At 41.3% G+C, this 20,370-nt stretch overlaps 1 protein-coding gene across 11 annotated transcripts in view; it reads right to left on the bottom strand.

Annotated features, from left to right (window-relative positions):
- celf2 (cugbp, Elav-like family member 2) overlaps positions 1-20,370 on the bottom strand; it is a 510,925-nt gene that overhangs the window by 134,233 nt on the left and 356,322 nt on the right. For 3 of the 11 annotated variants that reach the window (XM_038738416.1, XM_038738417.1, XM_038738411.1), the window contains one exon: positions 15,072-15,107. Coding sequence is in view for 9 of the 11 variants with exons in the window: in XM_038738411.1 (XP_038594339.1) it covers positions 15,072-15,107 (36 nt within the window). In the remaining 2 variants the exon portion in view is untranslated. Of the gene's footprint in view, positions 1-1,841; positions 1,984-15,071; positions 15,108-20,370 lie in introns of those variants that run through there. The other 8 variants (XM_038738408.1, XM_038738409.1, XM_038738410.1 and 5 more) reach the window with 4 other exon arrangements.

Here is a 20,370-nt window from a genome sequence, read left to right as displayed (position 1 = left end):
CTCCTCTGATGTACAATGCTACCTCACCCCAACCACAGTCACTCTACCGTCCTGCACATGGGCTAAACCTCTGGAAAATTTCCCCTGTGCTTCTCGCTCGGAGCAACCGCTTGATGCAGAAACTGTTCAAAGTCATATTTTTCATCGGGAAATTGCAAATGAAGTGTATGCCTCAAAAGCAGTTTCATTTGTCACCCAATGAAGCATTCACCGATTCAGTCAGTAAATTATGGTGCAATAAATTACTACCTGCAAACATCAATGAAATATGTTCACTCATTGCAAAACAAGTCAACCTCAGCATGACTGTTTTTCATGATCAGGTGCGTGGCAGACACTTGTCTCAATCTTTTATGCAACAGGAAAGGAGTACAGACAAATTGTGACTGTTGCGGGATCAGTATTGGGACGTTTAAAATAAAAATGTGTAGTTTTCAAAAAGATGGGACGCAGCAGGGATGGAAAGTTGGGAATCTCCATTGTTTGGCTGCCCAATTGCTCTTGACCACCTTCCATTTTAACCAACTGCTCGTCCTCCTTTTTTCTCTGTTTTCTCCTAATTCTCCCCATTCTCAACAGTTTAACACTTAGAGAACAAGAGCAGACATTTCTCCTTCATCTTCTGTTCATCCGTCATCCCCCCGCTTGTGCATAAAACATATAAGAAATGAGACAGACCTGAATAAATCAAAATCAATAACTAAGACAGACACGAATTCAGGCTCTGTTAGTTGTCTTGGAAAATGCCAAATCCCCCCTTCGGTCGAGTGGATGCCTCTGGCCTTAATACAAACACCATAGCATCTATCTTTCTTTCCTCTTAAACACTCAATGCCATAAAACAAACCCCATGGACACTTGACAATTTGTTGAAACTTCATTAAATCTGTCCATTTTTTATGCCAAAAGACTCCAGAAAATAAGTAACCAGTATCTTTACAAAGTAGCAGAAAATAGTGTGCTCGTCACTGTGTGCAACCCCATCACTTACAGTAAGATTGAAAAACTGTTGTTTTCAGGAACTTTAAAACTTTAGGATATCAGATTGTATTAGTAGAAGCTTCAGAATCAACAATGACACAGATATACTACAGCTCTTGAAAGCAAGATAAAGAAAAATAATAAAAAATTATACATATTTATGCATATGTGGGTGGAATAATACAAACATGTAAATTAGCTTAAGGGCAAACACTACAACTGTATGATAAATACAGTTTGTATATGAATAAAAAATGCTGAGATGTGTCCATGATGTCAAAGGTGAATGACATCAAACTGCAGGATATGTAATTTCAAAGCAAGAAAAAAAAAAAAAGGCTGTAGATGGTACCATATGCCAGTTGAATTCTACTTCCTAATATTTCAGCTTTAACTGCTTGTCCTGGATACGATGCTGCTAACACAGCAGGAGGAGGTTTGAATAGAGAGGAAGACAGAGAGACAGAGAGAGAGAGAGAACAAAAAAGAAGAAGTACAAGCATTTATGTTACGCTTGACTGGGCAAACAGTTGCAGGAAAGTTGGGAGAAATCTCTTACCGTCCAACAACAACACTGAGACAAAGTGCCAGGAAGGCATTACATTTAAACCTGTTAGCTGCAACCATCCCAGATGTTAAATATCCAGGAGTAAGCCAGCGCCTGTACTTTGTTTAGCCCCTCCCTTCAAATAAAATGCTCATAAACCTTGTTGATACAAAAGCAACAATGCAACAGCGCCACACCTTAGCTGGAAGTGTAACAATCCCCGAGAGGGATGCGCGGATGTAGCATCTGGGTCAGAAAAATGGGTGACCACGTGTATGTGTGTGTGTGTGTGTGTGTGTGTGTGTGTGTGTACCTCAGCAGCAGCTCGTCAGTCCTCATGAATCCTGCACTGGCAGCTGCAGGAGGAGGGCAGCACACGGCATCAACACATACTCTCTCCACAAAGCCCAGCTCGGACGAGTGCTCCAACATTACAAACAAACAAATGCACCGTATCAGGCTACAAGCTGTACTCTCCTTCTTCCTCCTCTTTTGTCTGCCTTTTCTCTCTTCCCTTTTTCACTGCTTGTCGTTTTCAACAAGCTGCCTCTCTTTGCTTCTCTGTCTCTTGCCTTGTTCCTCTCAGCCTCTGCCGTTGTTCCCTTTTCTCTCACGCAGAAACAAGTGCCCCCCTTTCCTCCTTCTCAACCCCCCCCCTGCACTCTCTCTCTGGTGGAGCAGCAGAGCAGCGGAGACCCCGCTGGCTTGCCTAGCTGAAGTAATCCCCTGTGACAGCTCAGCTCATGTTGTTATGTTGTGGGCCTATTTGAGTCTAATACTACAGCTCTGGAACAGGCTAGCCCCAGTCCAGCTCTGGACTGCCTGCATGGCTGCTGGGCCCGGCCCAGTCCGGCACAGCGCCATGCCAACAATGCCCACTATTCACATTTACTGCACATCATTCCTGTGTTTTTGGCGCAGCTCAACAGGGCCCAGACTTTAGATGTACAGCTGGAGACAGAGTGAAAAATAAACCGACCTATCTCAGCTTTGCCATCTTTTCATGAAGTTTTTATGAGGTAAATAAATCGTGTACATCATAGTAAAGTTGTATTGAACCAAAGGAAAGACCAAGTTCAACATCAAGTCAAGCATGCACGGAATTTTTCCAGTTTATTAAGATAGAGTATGAATAGCCTCAACACAAGATATTGGTATATTACAAAGATATGCAATGTTTCCAATCACTGGCATAATTTCCAGGCCACTGTCCAGTTCTGGGCCCCCTATCAAATTCAGAGTCTTGCAAAACATAGTTTTGATTTGTGCTTTGAATCTGGTGAAATCAGATTAACTACAAGTGGTATGGGTGGGCCAGGGTGTGAAGAAGAGAAGAGAAAAGGCTCTCATGGTGAATAAAAAGCATATATTAATGCTTTCCGGGAAAACAGGGGCGCTGCCACATAAATTAGTCTATAAAGGTAATAAAAATAACTATACAATCTATTCACTTTTCCCAAGTACATTAATAACCACAATTTAAATGAAATAATAATAATAAAAAAACAATTATCATATTTGTTGCATTGATGCATTTTGATGAACACCAACAGGTGACAGTGTGATTGAATACGTCTGTCTACAGCTACATCACAGCTGGACAGCCTTGATTCTATAATATCACCAAGCCTTCCCCTCCTCAGATGTCCCATTCTATCTGGACTTAAGCCTCCTGCAGGTACAGACTGCGTGTTTCGGCCGGGCCGGGCCAGTCTCGTCTCCAGAGAGACGGCCCCGTCCAGCAGATCATGCCCAGGAAGAGGCAGCCCAGACAGGCATGTCTCAGTGAGTAGCCCTCCCGAAGGAGGCGCTGCCAGATCCTGCTCCATATACCTGGCACATCATGGCATCTCCTCCCCATAGGAGGCTGGGGCTGAAGACACAGGCAGGGAGCTGCTGATTAAAAATTCATCTCTCTGTTTATTATGATTTATGCATGTTTCACTGAGCCAGGAACGGAAAAGAGAGGATAGGAGAACAGCTTCATTAGTGCATATTGTGTGTATGTGTGTGGGTACTATGCGTTTGCCTGTTTGTGTACTTGTGTGTGTGTGGGGCTAGCTGGCAGGTGGGGGATAGTTAAAATTATGGATTGTACGTGAGGTTCATTAGAATGTTTGGCATACAGGGCAAAATCGTCTGTCTTCACAAAACACCTGCATTTCACTGAAAAACAACAACAATTGAAATCCTAAATTATCCGGCGTGCACGGGCCATCGCCATTAAAATGCAGCAGACACTTTTACTAACTTCTAACTTAATTACCCATTTCCGCCTCTGTTGTTTACCATTCAAATCGTATCGGCCTCTCATTGCACTTTGTCTCAGCCAGAACTCGTGGCAGACGTGCAATGCTGACAAATATTGACACATGGCGAGTGAATCAACAAAAAATGGGGAATAAGAGCACAAAACGGGCCACAGAACTCAGCGGCACTCTGATATAATGATCTCATGCATTTCCTCAATTCAAACAGATGCTCCAGCCACTGATCAAATGTTGCTCACTGTTTATTACACTGAAAGCTGAATGTAGAGAGCATAATAATATAGAGTATAGAAAGAGCACAAAGTGGGGAATGACGCGTTGCTTTCAAATTAACATATACAATTAAGTGGTTTTGAGGGCTGAAAATGATGACTGATTATTTGTTACAATGACAAAAGCTCATGTTTCTGCAGATATTCAGTTACTGAAGCCGCTCTAGGCAGTATTTTTGCATAAAAACACTTGTTTTATCACCGTAAATGTCAAGATGGGGCTGCAATAATCCCATCCAGGATGCATAAGTTAAACCCTATTTTTCTTATTAAAATGATTGTGCCAGTTACATTTTCAACTGTGCTGCACATTGCTTCATCCACATGAAGTGAAAAAATGCAACTGACAAAATGTCCATCTCCTTCACAGACACACCAATGTTAATGGTAACATGTATGGCATGCATCGAAAATACCCTTGCCTATTGTATTCTATGTCCACAACAACATGATGTTGGGCATAGAAACGACAGGGGTTGACGCCGTGTTAGGATAATAGTTTAATTCCATGACATGACACTACAGAAAAGCATCAGTTTTATCATTGTCACTCCTTGAATTGGTGTATACCATCTAATGGACCTTGATTACTTCTTCTGTCTTTATAGCACCTCCAGTGTGTCGTATGACGTGATGCTAAGTGACACAGCCTGTGCGTTTGCCCTTTAGACTATTTGCTTCTCTCTGTAATCTTTGGAATCACATGTCAGATGGGGTAAAAAACATGAGCAAGTTGCGTGCAGTCTCCTGACATCATCATCCATGGTTTATCAATGCTGACAAAAACACTGCTGTGAAGCCATCAACATGGTCAGTAGCTCCTGTACTCCAAGGATTCATGTTTCTATCTTCTTGTCAGGCTGCAAAGTATATTTTACACCATGGGAAACTAAACTTTGAATAATGAGAATACATATTTTCACGAGTCCGTTCAGATAAAATACTTCTCCTGGTTAACTTGTGTAGTCTTTATTAAATCTATCAAATGTCTAATTAGAAGAGAACAACTGCCTTAATGTATTACAAAAAAGGTAAAAAGTTGATGACCTGATACACATTCAATACCTAGAAGTCAAATGTAACTGAATTTACTGAATACAACAGCAAATCCAGTTAAATTGAACTTAAACTTATCCGCAAAAATACTCAAAACCGAACTTAACTTGTTTCATTGTGATCCCATCCAGTTGCCTTTAAAATTAGTACTTCTACATACATCTTTGAATCCAAATCTACTAACAAGGACCGCTCTATAGGCCTGCATCTGTCTCTATCTGCTTGCTGCTTTAAACCTGCTCTCTGCATGTGTGTTGAAGGGCTACTGTTGGAGAACAGAGAACATATGGCAGCGTCTGGGAGAGACAGAAGCTAGGGGTTGCAGGGAGGGGCAACTGGTACCATCCAGAAGCTCCCTATTTGCAACATGCCAAATTGAAATCCTTGTTTTTATATTTTATACGTTTGGAGCTGCCCTGCTGAGCCGTGACATCATGCCTTCTGAAGACGAGCATGTTGTTTTTGTCACTCACAGGAAACACACAAACTCTGGCGTTGACATCGCAGTAACTTGAGGCCACAGCTCAAACCGAGCAGCCTCTGTCTCTTTTAAATTGTGTTTACAATTTAATGACCTATTTGTGTTTGTTGTTTCCGGCGAGTTCCTGCTTCGCTCTCTCCTCTCCCCGTCTCTCTCTCTGTGCATCTCTCGCTCCCTAACACGCTCTGACAGCAAAAGGTCAATGCCCATTGGCTACATGGGGGGCACTGAGTGATGTAAGGGGGTTGTCATGGTAACGTGCAGGGCTCGGCGAGGACGCAGGATGCTTTTTGTGGCAAACACCAAGGCCGGGACCCGAGCAGGATCAAAAGACTCGAGAGCTCAACTTACCGGGCGGAAGCGCGGGACTGAACGCCGCTTTAATTGACTGGCAGTTTACTGGCCTGGCAAATGGGAAGGGTGGCACTCGGCCAGTCATGCCAGTGAAGTAGATCTGCATGTAAGCGACAGACAGAGAGGCCTAAAGACAGTCAGTTGTGAGCAGCTCTGTTATGTCTGTGAGCCTGCATTCTGCTGAGCTTGGCTTCACATTAATAAAAGAGGGATTACCAAAGTCTGCAGGCTCCTCTTTGGCCACTCTCCAGCTGAGAGCCGAGCGAGGGTTCACTCCCTCCACACATCAGCCTCCCTCCTGCCATACTTCGCTCCCTTTTCTTACTGTCCTCAGCATGCTGCTCACGTTCATCCCATTCAAAAAAAAAACTCTCATCTGCCTTTCTTCCTGACTGTCTCTGTTCCATTTCTCTCCACTCTTCCTCTAAGTACAGGAGGGGGGAAAATGCACCAAAACACAGATAAATTATTTAGATTTTTTCCCCAAAGAGAGAAGAAAAAAATGCTTGACTCTGCAGTTTGAAAGAAAAGGAAAAAGGGGGTAAGGCAGGGGGGTGAGAAATAAAAATTGCATTAGATACAAGATTCCGCAATCAGCCCGCGATATGAAGAATTAATCTTATCTTTCACCGGCACACACGGCCAAGTAGGAGAGCGCCTCTAAAGACTTCAAGATGACAACGGGACAACTTCGCCTTTCCATTACGCTGCCATTCATCCATTGTGGCAGCCGACACCTCGCGATAAGCGGACGTATTGTTGCCATTGACAATGTCATTATGGGACAGTAAACAAGCGATGCAGCGGAGGGTCGGGATGAACCAGGAGGGGCCAGAAGGTCACAAAGACAATCTGGAATGAAAGGATGCAAGACCCCCAGGGAGAGATAAGAGTTCTCCTCCTCTTCTTTTTCTTCCTCTTCATCTATCTCTTTTCTCTCCCTCTTACCAAGGCCAAGGACGGGCATATGCTTAGAACAAAGCCCCGGCACTGCCGCGAAATCAACTCCTCTGTACTCCAACAGCAGCAACACAATCTTCCCTGGAGGTCATCCACAGGAAGAGGCTTAGGAGGCAGAACGGCTGCAGGATCATGGGCTATTAAGATGGGAAAATAGGATGACATTCACCCGTTTACCTCAACTACACATTATGTGCATGTACAAACAGAAACTGCATTCAGACTGATGCCATGCAGGTGTTTGTGTTAAGGAACTACAGAGATTTGAGAACTCATCTCAAGTGATCCAGCAGTCATAACCATCAGTGTTGACTAAGTCACTTAGAAAAAGTGATCCATTACTAGTTAGTTTTTAGCGCTTGCTGCTGCTAATTAGTTATTATAGTGCATGGTTTTTAGCATGATTAAGCAAAAGGAAGGACGTGTTTTTAAGTCTTTTAGGCCAGGTCTCAAGTCTTGGTTTAAAAGATGCGTTAACAGTGTTAAAAGCTGATATCGAGTCTTTACAATGCATAGGCATAATAATTAGATATTGAAGTCTCAATATGCAAGAACTGTCTCTGGCTGTCTATTTATTTTTTGTTGTTCTGGGATTTAGCAGGTCTAAACATATGGCTTTAGAGACTCAGGTACGTCTTAAGTCAGGCAAATCAGTCAAGTTTCAAGTCTATATCTCTGAGACAAGGTGAAATAAGTGGAAAATAGTTTGGCTTTTGGTAGTTGGCAATCTGTATTCCCACCTACTTTTTCATCGCAGTTGGTAGCAACTTGCCTCTCTCACTTTACGTCTCCTGTGATGCTTATAGCAATTGCAGTACACCTTTCAGTCCACTGTCTAAATTGGACCTAAAGGCTAATTCACAGTTTCCACATCCACGTGCCCGTGAGAATCTGCAATGACATTTTGTTATCTGCCCAAGACTGCGAGGGTCTGCGCAGTTCTTTGTGTGGACATCCATGTGCAGCCCGCAATACAAGCTAATACTATGCATGGATTAGAAAAGCCAACTGGACTAGTGTGCATGTGTAATACATGAAAACTCTATGGATTCAGGCCTGAAAACTAAACCACTAAAAACATAATTATTTCCAGATCTTTGGTTGGTTAAAAAATCATCATCTAGATCCTTCAGTGCTCCTCCTTATTTCCTGAAGCCGAGGAGAATAATATTTTGAAAATATTTTTAGGTGTACTGACATCCCTAAATCAAACAAGATGCATCATATCCATCATCAGATATGCAGCGTTTAATAGCAGCTTCAACCTGACACACTCACTCATACGTAGTCGCTCACAGCAGGTTGGTTGAGCATGGAGGTGGCAGGAGTGGTCCTGTTCCATTTACAGACATTAGCACAGAGAGATTAATTTGTCCCCTACCATTAGGTGGGAAAGCAGCCATCATGGCTGCTCAATTATCCCTTAACAAAAAGAAAAATGTAAATACCAACAAACAGGAGCCATCAAAATAATAATGTGTGTGTGTGTGTGTGTGTGTGTCCACATCATATGGATGCATACGTGTGCAGGTATTATTTGCATATAGAACCTGGGAGAGGGGGAGTGTGTCTGGTCAGGAGTTTTCTGATGGCTGATGGCTCATTAAATGGAAATTCTGCATTTTCTACAAATAATAATTCAGCACTGATAGAGCAAAAGAAGTGACGTGAGAGAAAAAACAAGGATAGAAAGAGGGATGAAGAGTGAAACAGAAACAGAGACCGTTGTTGTGTTTTGACTTGCCGTCTTCCTGCCGTTCTTTCCTCTTTTGTGAAGATTTCGACTTCATTAGAATTATAATGAACATCAGCAAGGCTCGCTGAAATATTTTTGGCTCCTTGAAAATAAATGAATACACAAGCAAATCAATTCAAATCTTCCCATTATGCCTGTTTTCTGGGTCGTATATTACATGCATAATGGGATGCAGTATAGGCAGACAGCACCGTTTGTTGCAGGCAGCCATGATAATAAGCTAAAATTAAAGGATCATTTGTCATCATTCCCAACATTGTTACATGTTGTAAAATCAATTTCATATCCACAGTGACATCGACGGGCTCATGATGGCGTACTGACGACTGAGAGACACATCAGAGCATTATGGTGGTTATGTTAACACTACAGCAGAGTCATGTGGAATGTTGGTATGTTTTGTGTGTGCGTGAATGTGTGTGAGTTTGGCTGTCGTGCTCCGCCGGTGTGATGATGTTGCTGTGTAGTGAGACTCGCTAATTGGCTCACCTGTCTCTCAGCCATCTGGAGCCTCTCAAAAAAAGAGAAAAAAAAAACCAAAAAAAAAAATAACGTCACACCGAGTTCCCCCAATATGACACACACAAACACACACACACACACACACACACAGGCGTGCATATGTGCCTAACTACAGAAAAGACGAACGACCAAATGTAAATGAAAGTGAGAAATACAAGCAAAGCTGACGATATTTTTCCACGTCACACTGCTATTGAAGGGTTTTTGCTTGCAGAAGTGATTTAATAAGCAAAAACAACCAGCGTATTGCTCTTTATTCCAAGTGGTGTGGTAATCACACAAATGCCTGAAAATTAATGTGATAATGATTAATTATGGCAACAACAAGGTTTCTGCTGGGGTAGAAGTCAGTAGTAAGAGCGAGCATGCAATCAGAACAGAATTATGATTCATGTACAATAATAACAAATGCTGTTTTATAAATAAATATTGTTATTGTTTTAGGAAAGCACTGGAATGTAAAGAAGACACACTGACGACTTCAGCTCCCCCCCATTCCCACCTCAGACCTCAGCTGGAAGAGAAAACACTCCACTATCACAGAAAACCCTGGGGCATGCTGCTGCTGTGTGTGTGTGTGTGTGTGTGTGTGTGTGTGTGTGTGTAGTAATGCTGGTCTGGATGAGTCTGCTGCCATCAAACAGCAGTGTTTCAGCAGGATAGAAGATATGAAAAACTGTTTGTCTGTGTGTGTGTGTGTGTGTTTATTTAAAGGCTATGTCAAAAGAACAAAGTCAGAATGTACAGCTGATAACCATGGTAACCTCTGTCACTGACGCCATCTTGGGAGTAAAAACTTATTATATACGTTATAAACTATAAGTTATTAAATGCAAGAATATATATTTGTTATCATAGCATGAATAAATAATAACAATAAGTGAAATAATCAAAATATAATAATATAAACATGGCAAATATTAAATGCCATTAAAATAGTTTAAAATAAAAGTATATTACATGTTATGTATAAAAAAAAAATTTAATAAACAAAACAATAGAATTACATTTAATAATATAAATAATAAATTAAACATGTTAAATTAATATGAATATGACTTGAATTCATAAAAACAACAATAACAATACTACTACTACTACTAATAGTATAATCATTACATTACATTCAAATATATTAAGTAATATATACAATAATTACATTTAAAAACAACTACTAAAATAAAATAAACAAACTATACGAACAAATAATACTGGAAATTGGAAATTGTTATGAAAATGATTATTTTAACAATTAATTTATAGAAGGACCTACAACAAGAGTAATAAAGGCTCTGAGCTCAGTGTCTGTGTGTGTGATATTTTTTTATTCCCTCAGTACCCAATGTGTTCCAGGTCAATGGTCTGAATCACACACTGTATGTTCACCTGCCACACTGTGTGTGTGTGTGTGTGCGCGTGTGCGTGTGTGTGTGTGTGTGTGTGTGTGTGTGTGTGTGTGTCTTGTCCCGTGTCACTCAGAGAGAAATAAAAACATTCCTGAGAGAAAAGCCAGATTGTGAAGAAGTGAAGATAGAAAAGATGTCTAAACGTCCGTCCAGCTCTCTCCCCTACCTCCTCCCCTCTCTAACCCTCCCCGTCATTAGCAGTTCTTCATAATTCATGTGTTTAGATGAAAAATGGATGAACAGCCAGCATGACACCAGCACCGTCTCCCAAAATTAAAAACCCAATGAGAATTTCAATCCCACTTTTCCTGCTGTGACAGTAGAAAGCACAGACAGGCAGGGTGTGTATGACGGTTTGAATCCCAAGTCCAGGTGGGAAAATGAATGAATTGTCAGTCAGTAGGGTAAGTTCACCCAAATCACACACAAACAAAAAGATTTTCTCACTTACCTCTAGTGGAGTCTAGTCATGCAGACATTTCGGGCTTTACCTGTTCAGGTTTTGAGATATTGGTCCCCACTCAGCAAAAGAAAATATAAATAACCATGTTTTTTTAACTTCTGTTATGTTGCCTAGCAAAGAAACCCAAGATACATTTGGTGCAAACATCTGCAAGTAAAGTTGGGATGGCAGTGAATGTTTTAGATATGTGCAACAAAATAATCTCACCAGGAAATGAATGAATGAAACCATCATTGAAGTAAAACTGGGGTTGTGATATCCCCCCTAATACGTCCACTTGTTCTCAACATCCACACTTTAGTAACAAGATGAGTAAGGTTGAAAGCTCCAAAAAAGACATTAAGTGAACCTTGAGTTGACATTATTTTGTTACTGATATTAATCCCAAGGTCAAGAATAAACATCCATGCTTTTAGATATAGATGTCTCACAACGTATGCAAATCTGCAAGGCTAGATCCCACTACAGGTAGGTGATTGAATACGTTTTGAGTGCCCATCAGTAAGGCACCACACTGTTCACACGCTGCACTGGAGCCAGTGTTTACACTATATGAATGTACAGCATGCTGCTTGTAGGGGAGGAAAAAAGAAGAACAGAGAGAGGTTGATCATTCTTCCTCGAGACAAAGTCTGATTTTGAGACACAAGAGGAAGCTTTCTCAGGTCTGTGAGATCCTCGTGTGTTTGTGTAAAACCTGCGTCATTCTCCTGATTGGGAGAATCAGTCTCTTGATTGAAAGAATGCATGCAGTCATCAAGTTCTGGTGCCAAAAGACCAAATTCCTCCTAGTTGTCAAATGACGTCGCATCTCCAGTTATGCTGACTGGGGGCGTTTTTAGAAAGCGTATCTTCCCGACTGCAGCTCTCATCGGACATTTTCTCACCGGGGTATAAATTAGAGCTCAGGAAGGAGCCTTTAACACTGACAACTGTCACTGCTGAGGAGAGAGAATACTCTAGCCAGCATCTTCTGACTGCAGTGAGCCTGTTCCCCTCTCATAAATATTCAGATGTGGGAATACTTGGGGAGGCGGGGCCAGAAGCAGTCGCCGTAGCGAGAGACCGCTGTTGTCATGTGGCAACCAGGGAGGCAATATCGGACGCAGCGTACCGGGACGCCACATTGTGTGAATCCCTGTAATTATAGTCTCTGCTGTCTATGTGTGTCTGGCTCTGTAAACAGGAAGTGTGTGTGTGTGCATTTGTGTGTCTCACACACACCTGTAGCCCTTGTGCTAAAGAGGAACTTGAGGCCTTTAGAGAGCTTTTGTATCAGTTCCACTTGTGAGCTGATGCTATTCATACACTAATCAACGCTTGTTTACACCGATTTGTGTACTGTACCGTGTGAGGGCGCTATGTGTGCATTCGTGCCGCGTCCTCTCCGTCCCAGGAGGTCGTGTCAGAGCCAATAGTGGGTTTGCGGCTCATAATGACCGATGCTGAAAGGCATCCGTGGAGCCAAGCTCGCTAATTATCCGCTGTGTGCCTTCAAAGAACATTATCAGCACAAAGAACTGCAATTATACACACACTCGCACATACACACGATCATATACACACTCATGAACACAATCCCATCACACACACTTTATCACCATTGTTTCCAGCCTCCAAAACTGTCTTCTATTCTCTTAATTGTTGTTGTCCTCTTTTTTCAAACTCTCTTATTTTTGACTCCTTTTCTCTGTATCGCCCTACGAGTCCCATGACCCTCTTTTACTCCATCCCTGCTCCATCTTTCTTGCCTGTTTTCATGTCCTGTTGTCCATTTATCCATCCCCATCCTCCCAATTCCAACCCTATCCTCTCCCTTGTTTCCACTTTTCCTGTCTCTTCCGCCCCATCCTTGCTTCCTCCTCCTCTTCCCAGCTCTTCTTCCTACTCCTGGCCCAAAACAGACGCTTAAATAACAAGCCGGTTGTCAGTCAAACCGCCAGAGAGCTTCATTAGAGGAGGAGAGTGCACAGGATCAAATTACACGCCCAGTTCTCTTTTGTGTGATTCTGTGTGTGTGTGATTCTGTGTGTGTGTTTGTTTGCAGGGGGATTGTGGGGGGTCGGCGGTGAAGGCAACAAGGAAGTAAACACAACGTTCCGGAATGACGCAGCTGTGTTGCGGATTAGCGTGCAACACACATCGTTTGTGTATGTGAGAGCTCATGCACCAGTCACAGCCTCGCCTGTTTCTCCAATCACAGAGAAAAACAAAAGCAACCTATTTTGCCTAATTATTCACAGCCACAGTCGTCGTCTTTCTTTTCCTGCCGTGCTTTGCTTCTTCTCCGCCGGCGTTCTGTGCTGGATCTTGTTTTTGATCTTAGCTGATTTACCTGCTGCGAATACAATCAGGTGTAGCTTAAGACTGATACACAGGGTCTACTTTATACAGGGTCTTTATTATTAAAAATCAAAGTCATCCAATTCCGTTATGAGAAAATGATGCAGACTAGAACTGATCATGATATCATCCATAGGACATAATTTTATCCATTTTCTTCCTGCACTGCCAAAGTAATTAAGTAGTTATTTAGAGGTTAAACTGATAAAAGCAACAATAAATAAAAAGTTAAAGTAAAATTTATACAGCCACTGAGCTACTTAAAGGACTACATCAATGGTCAGACATGATTCAGCCCGTTAAAATTGCATATTCTTCACACTGCTGCATTTTCCAAACACACAATGTTTTTAAATGGGTTTCCATTTACCATTAGATGCTGTTCATTTCTTTAGAGAATGGAAATCAGCTCGCATAGACTTCAGACTGGCTCAACTTAGGTATACCATCAATATGAACAATTTGTCACCTTTGTCTTTTTGTTGTTTGCCAATGGTTTATAAAAAGGCACTGTTTCAAAGAGACCAAATTCACCAATTCTTCTACACAACATTTCTTTACTGTTTATCTGCTAAGGTTGATAACGTAGTTCATGAACGCAGTGAAAGCAACCTACTTTCAAATTGTGTTGTGTCCTTAAATCCACGAGCAAAGATTTATTTCAGAAGAGTCCAAACTGACAGCAGATGTATTATTTGGTAATCTGTGGGAATCTACTCAGTTACAGCAAGAAAAATCATTCCCACTAAATATTACTTTCATTTTGAAAAGTTAAATATTCTGATCCTTATGTGAACTAAATATTTAAAGGGTCAGTTCACGCAAAAACTAAAACAAACAAACAAACAAACAAATATAAATTATAATATAATTATTATGGTTAATGACCATTCTTACATCCATTATGGATTCTATAAATGTTAATGAGACGTTCTATTTTTAGGGCCTTTGGTAGATAACAAGTCATTAACGCTTTCACTTTTAGTGTATACCAACTGAAGTATTTACCAAGTGTTGCAGTAAGCACTATCTGGGATTATAATCCAGATCATAAAGCATTATAGGTGCATTGGAATTCTTTGTGAGTGTTCTTGCTAAATGGAGCAACAGGTGCAAAAACACTCTTTTTTCCCCTCTACTATCTCTCTCCATGATGGGAGAAATGAGGGTGGGCATTGATGGTTTTCAGGACAGGATATTTGTCCTTTTCCTGTTAACTCTGCCTCAAATGAGAAATAGGTACTGCTATTTTAAGATTGGCCCTTATTTAAACCTCCTTCTCCCCTTCCCCCCTTCTCCCCTCCCCTCCCCTCGCCTGATCTGTCGCTCTGTCGCCAAAGGGTTTAGTTTAATGACCCTCCTCGGTCGTAGATCTGAGCCGCGTCACATCTCTCCTTTCCAATTTCCCTTTTTCTCTGCCTTTATTTCTCCCTCTCTCTCTCCCTCTCTACCGACCACCTTGTCTCATCTTACTCCTGTACTTCTACATTACCCACCCTGCTAACACCACTCCAGTGTTGAAGTTAAAGTACCTGTTGATGTAGTCAGAGCTTGGTTTGATACCTTGCATGCCTCAGTGAGGATGAGGCCAAAGCAGAGTGAATTAGTAAGGGGTTAGATAGAAAAAGACGGAATAAGAATAAAAGATGTACAACAGTACCTTTGTATCGGTCCGGAGAGGTCGCTGGCGTCCTGCCTGTAAGACAAGAGAAAAAGAGAAGATTTGTGAAATGCTATGAACAACAATCACCAAATATTTTAATAACACAACATAAGTAACAAAAAGTGAATTTTTTCTCATATTCAGCATCAATGCAAGGATGTTAACAAAGGTAAGCATCTCATTCCCATTATTTGACATCCTTCTCTCGTTTTACGCCGATGACATTCTGCTGTCAGAGTGGTCATTGGTAAGAAATCTTCCCCATGCAGGAAGTGACAAATCGACACAAAATGTCTCCCAAAAGGCACATTATTTAAACATAAATACTATAAAGTTGCAGCATATCAACCTGTAGAGTACACTGTGTGTCCTCACACAAGTGTGTCTCCATTTTTCTAGCCCTGTTCCTTGCCAGGGCGACATTTACTAATTATCTTGCCCCACCCACACTGCCTATTTCCAAAGTGAATATATGACACTGCAGAGGAGCTCTGTAGTTTTAATTTAAGTTTAGCTACTTTTAACAGTGGAAGTAAAACAGTTGGGCGCCGATGAACGCAGTGTATCTGGAAATATAATACAAATCACATAAGATACTGGCAAAACAAAATACACACACACTGAGCCATCTAAATAGTAAATTAGTCTCGTCTGTCCTTGGGAACAGTAAAGAAACTTGTTCGTTCCACTGGGTATTCTCCATAATTCCCTGCTGTTTCCTCTTTCTCTCTCCTTCCCTTTTTGTTTTATCCCTTCATTCAATCCTCAGTTCCTCTTCCACTGCATGTAAATAAATTGGTCCCCAGGCCCAATCACTAGACACTGTGTGCGTGTGTGTGTGCACGCCAGTGTTACACTCAAAGCAACACAGTCACACACAAACACACAACCCTCCAGAGCTCAGAGCTGCACCGAATTAGCACAAATTTTATGTCACAGAGGTAAATAAAATAATAATGAATTAACAATGCTGTCATTAATAATCTGCGTGGGTGTGTGTGTGTGTGTGTGCGTGTGCGTGTGTGAGGGAAAGACTCAGAGTGTGTGTGCATTATGATGAAATAGTGAGAAAAAAACTCATTGCTCCTCCTCAACACAGTGGCCAATCACTATTATTGCCACTCTTTGCATTTCAAAGACACACTCTTGTCTGTTTCATCTCCAACCACAGAACGCTCATCCGGTTATGTTGCTACACACATGTGCGCGCGCGCGCACACACACACACACACACACACACACCCGATAGCCACCTCCGCTTCAGTCCATTTTCCCAATGCCATGAATTATGAAAAAGGGTAAATGGAACATCAAACACACTGCTCACACTCACAGGTTTACACACCACATACACACACATGCAAAGAAGATGCTCATAAGCCACTACACAAACTCCACTACATACACCATCTCTTATATTTTTAAATCTACATAAATATATACAAGCAAAACCTTTACACTCCACAGTTCTTATTAACTTGTATATTACAGCTGGATGTTAAAACAGTTGTAAAGACCCTAATAAACCTTTATGAGTATGATGACACTAAAGAACCGGTGAAATAACCAAGAGCGGTTCTTATCTCGTTGCAAGAGGAAGTTAAAAAACAAAACAAAGTGGAATTGCATATGCATATGGATCTGTTTTCAAAAGTTACTCATTATTGTGGTTTGTTTTTGCACTGCTGTCACACAGTATAGCCTCAGCTGTGACTGTGGGAATTGTCCTTTATTTTTTTTGTTCTGTTCAGTCATTCTGGCTATAATGACTAATGCTAACTGTCCCAAACAGTTTCAGGGGAGGCTCAGGAATAGAAGTGAAACAATATTATAATACTTATCGCAGTAGTTATCAAATGGAGATCACATAGAATAGCCTACATGTGAGACTTGAGATACACTAGTATCTCATAAACTAATAAATGCTTTAGGATAGACCTTTTTTAAAACTATTTGGTGTAGTCAGAAGTTCTGTCAAACAGCAATAAAAGGCTATCTTGGCTCAAATGTTGAGTGTCTGTGATATCAAATAATATAATCATCATCCCATAGGCATCCAGGAATTGAGCAAAACCTACCAAGTAAACTAAAGATGTGGTGGGGGGCGCGGTTCCCAAGCTTTGCCAGCAGTGTCAGGTTTAGAACATTTTCTTCCAGCTCAGGCCAAATAAACTGTTCACTGGATCACCTCAAAAAAGGTAATTTCACAACGTGTCTTGAGTGTCTCCTTAAATATTTTTATCTAAATAGTTGCTTGACTGTGTTACAGTACAACAAGAGCAATAATACAGGTCTGCCTTTTCCCCAATACCCTTTAAATCCAATAGGATTACCTCAAAAATGCACTGGCACAAGGTTTAAAACAAGACTGTTTGTACTAGTTCATTACAAATTGACATTTTGAAGATAAAAGGTTATAACATGATATTTGTTTGTGTTGAAATGTCTTGAAAAGCCTTTTCAGAATTCCAAATTACTGTGGGAACTTTATGATTTCATAACAAGCATTTTGGCTCTGGACGGTAACCCTTTCAACATTTTCCTTTGACCAGAACACTTTTAGCTGCCTCACTAAAAAGCCACTAATAAAAAACATTTCTCTTTACAGGGGAAGTGATCATTTTGTTGAAAACAAAAAGCTTTTAGGTCTCCTTTTTAGAATATCAATTGCCCATTGCTGGTCTGCATAAGTTGAGCCGACAAGATTTGGGTCAGAATTGATCACTGAGATGGAAACAGATGGGAAAACAACATCCAGGTGGCAGCAAGCCAGACTTAAGCTTCACGACAGACAGCTTTTTGGCGGCATGTATGAACCCGAGCACAAACTCCTGCAGGCCTAATGCTGCTGTGGGCCTGGCGGAGACGTAAAACGAAGCTGAAACGTGAGGGACTCTTCGGGCGACAGTGCCAGAGACACTGCAAAGACGGAGCAGGTGGCAGGACCCGGCGAGTAGCAGGAGCATATCTGGACACAAACAGACACACTCTGCATTTGTACTACATGAAGGGAGACACTATGCGCCAGCTGCCACTGCACTTCTAAACACCATCGATGACAAGAGCATTCCCACGTTGGAGCTTTAAAAGTGATTTCCCCCTCTGTCTCTCTGTCTTCTAACACGCAAACATACATTGGAAGTGACATGGTTGCTTCTATTATGATGTGAAACACGAGAACCGCGCTAAACCCTTATGGGATTGGTGTTAATCCATTATCAATGACAATAGGCAGCAGGTTGCTATGAGAAATCAGATTACAGAAGGAAAACAGAGAATGAGTTCACATTCACTGCAGTAACCTGCAAAACATGTGTTTACACGCATCTTGTCCTTAATCTGATTTCTGCAGCATGATGTATATGAATTTTACTCTTCAGTAAAATGTGTTTTTTAAGTCAACATATTGAAGCTCAAACTCAAACACACCCTCAGTTGCCACCAAGCTAAAACTAGTGCAGTCTTATACAACAGCCCTGCAATAAATCTAACCTTCATGAAGGTTACAATGTTAAGTTTTAGAGAGGTGGTAATTCAAATGTATGGTCACTTTTTGGAGGCTGTAGTTTGTAGCGCTGTTGAAAAGTGTTTCTATTACTTTGTCCACTCAATTAATATCAATGACAATAGGCTAAATATTGGTTACATTTCTCTGTATAATGCCCCATAACCTTCATGAAGGTAGGGTTTATTGCAGGACTGCTGCATTAGGGCTGCAGTAGCTTTAGCTAGGTTTTAAAAAATAAACTGGCAACTGAGTGTAATGTATGCCGTGGGGTTGTACCAGAACAGGTTTACATGGTTTAATAAAAAATAAAAAAAGACACCATATTTTTTTGTCATATTGCACATTGCTGCAGCTCCTCTTTTCACACTGCAGGTTGAAGGCTTTGATTTAGCTTTAGAGTTATACATCTTGCCTCTACATGATCTTTGTTCGGAGTTGCAAATACGCAGTTCCTAGTTAAGGACTACTAGCCAATCAGAAGCAGAGAAGGGCAGGTCAGTGAGAAGCAGGTAAACACGGCTTTGGTTCAGCTGTAATGTTCCCCTTAGCAGCTTAGCAACATGGACTGGAGCAAGAGTTTCAGAGTGCTGAGTTATTAATCTGTAACAAAGTATCTTTCATCCATAAAGTTTTAACTGAGCTCTGTCTCTACATCACAGTAACAACTTTATGTCCACTGACTGCCTGGAGGGTAGCTAGTGTTTGGTCCACCGGTGTTTTGAGGGCATGTCGGAGAAGCCGCTTGGTGAGCGTTATATGAGGCGCATTTTTGAAAGGGAAACTGCTGGACTACAAACGAGCTGTTTTCAGGCAGTTCAGAGCAGAGTTTTCTGTGGGAGATGGGAACTCCCTTTGGGCTGGACTTTGGGCTTTTCACTTTGCAAACCCATTACATGCACAAAAAAGATATATAACTCAATAAAGGAGAGGGAAAAGGCAAAAAGCATGCTACCACCTCTTTAAAAACAACTTTAATTATCAGTTTAATCTGGTAGATATCTTTTAAATTATTAACAGGTAACGACTTGTGATGGAGTGGCTTGAACTGCCATACCAATGAGCCTGGCTCTCTGGTGTTGTAGTCGAAGTAGCATGTTTGGTACCTTGTAGACCCATGTTTGAATCCGGGTGGGGTGACTGCTCTTGCCCTTCGCTACACATCTCTTAATTGCTTGTTTTGACTACCGCCAAAACTAAAATATATTCACTGTATAATTATATAACAGAGAGCAAAGCCATACATTTGCAGTAAGAATCTGGAACAAAGTAGATTGGTATGTTTGCTTAATAAATTACTTCAATGATTATCGAAATTGTTGTCAAATGCTTTTGTGCTGATTGACTGGTCGATTAATTGCTCAATTTGACATTCGATCATTCTAAAAGCCCTGGGAGCGTCTCGAGCTCGGTCTCTTTCTATTCCAAAATGGGTTTCTTCCCTTCATCATCCTCCTCTCCACATCCCATCTGTGTCATTCTAACACTGTTTTTAACACATTTAACACCTGCTATCCTGCCTTTCACATATACACAACCCGCTTCACATACCGTACCCACAATCCCCAACCAATCAACACATCCAAACACACACAGCTTTAAACACCGATAAATACACTAACACACTTGACTTTCACACCCTACCAAGACTTCCCACTTCTTTCTTCGTCTTAATCTTATCTCCATCGCAGGGTGTGTGTGCTAGTATTGGTGTGTGTGAGACAGCCAGTGTCGTTCTGCCAAAATGTGCCAGGTCTTAAGATGATGTCAGATGTAGGCTGCTGGCCCGCC

This window comes from Micropterus salmoides, unplaced genomic scaffold (genome assembly GCF_014851395.1).
Source record: "Micropterus salmoides isolate LMB-PRFRI ecotype aquatic unplaced genomic scaffold, ASM1485139v1 Ms_hic_scaffold_23, whole genome shotgun sequence".
Classification (NCBI taxonomy): Eukaryota; Metazoa; Chordata; class Actinopteri; order Centrarchiformes; family Centrarchidae; genus Micropterus; species Micropterus salmoides.
This window is presented reverse-complemented; position numbering and strand designations above follow the sequence as displayed.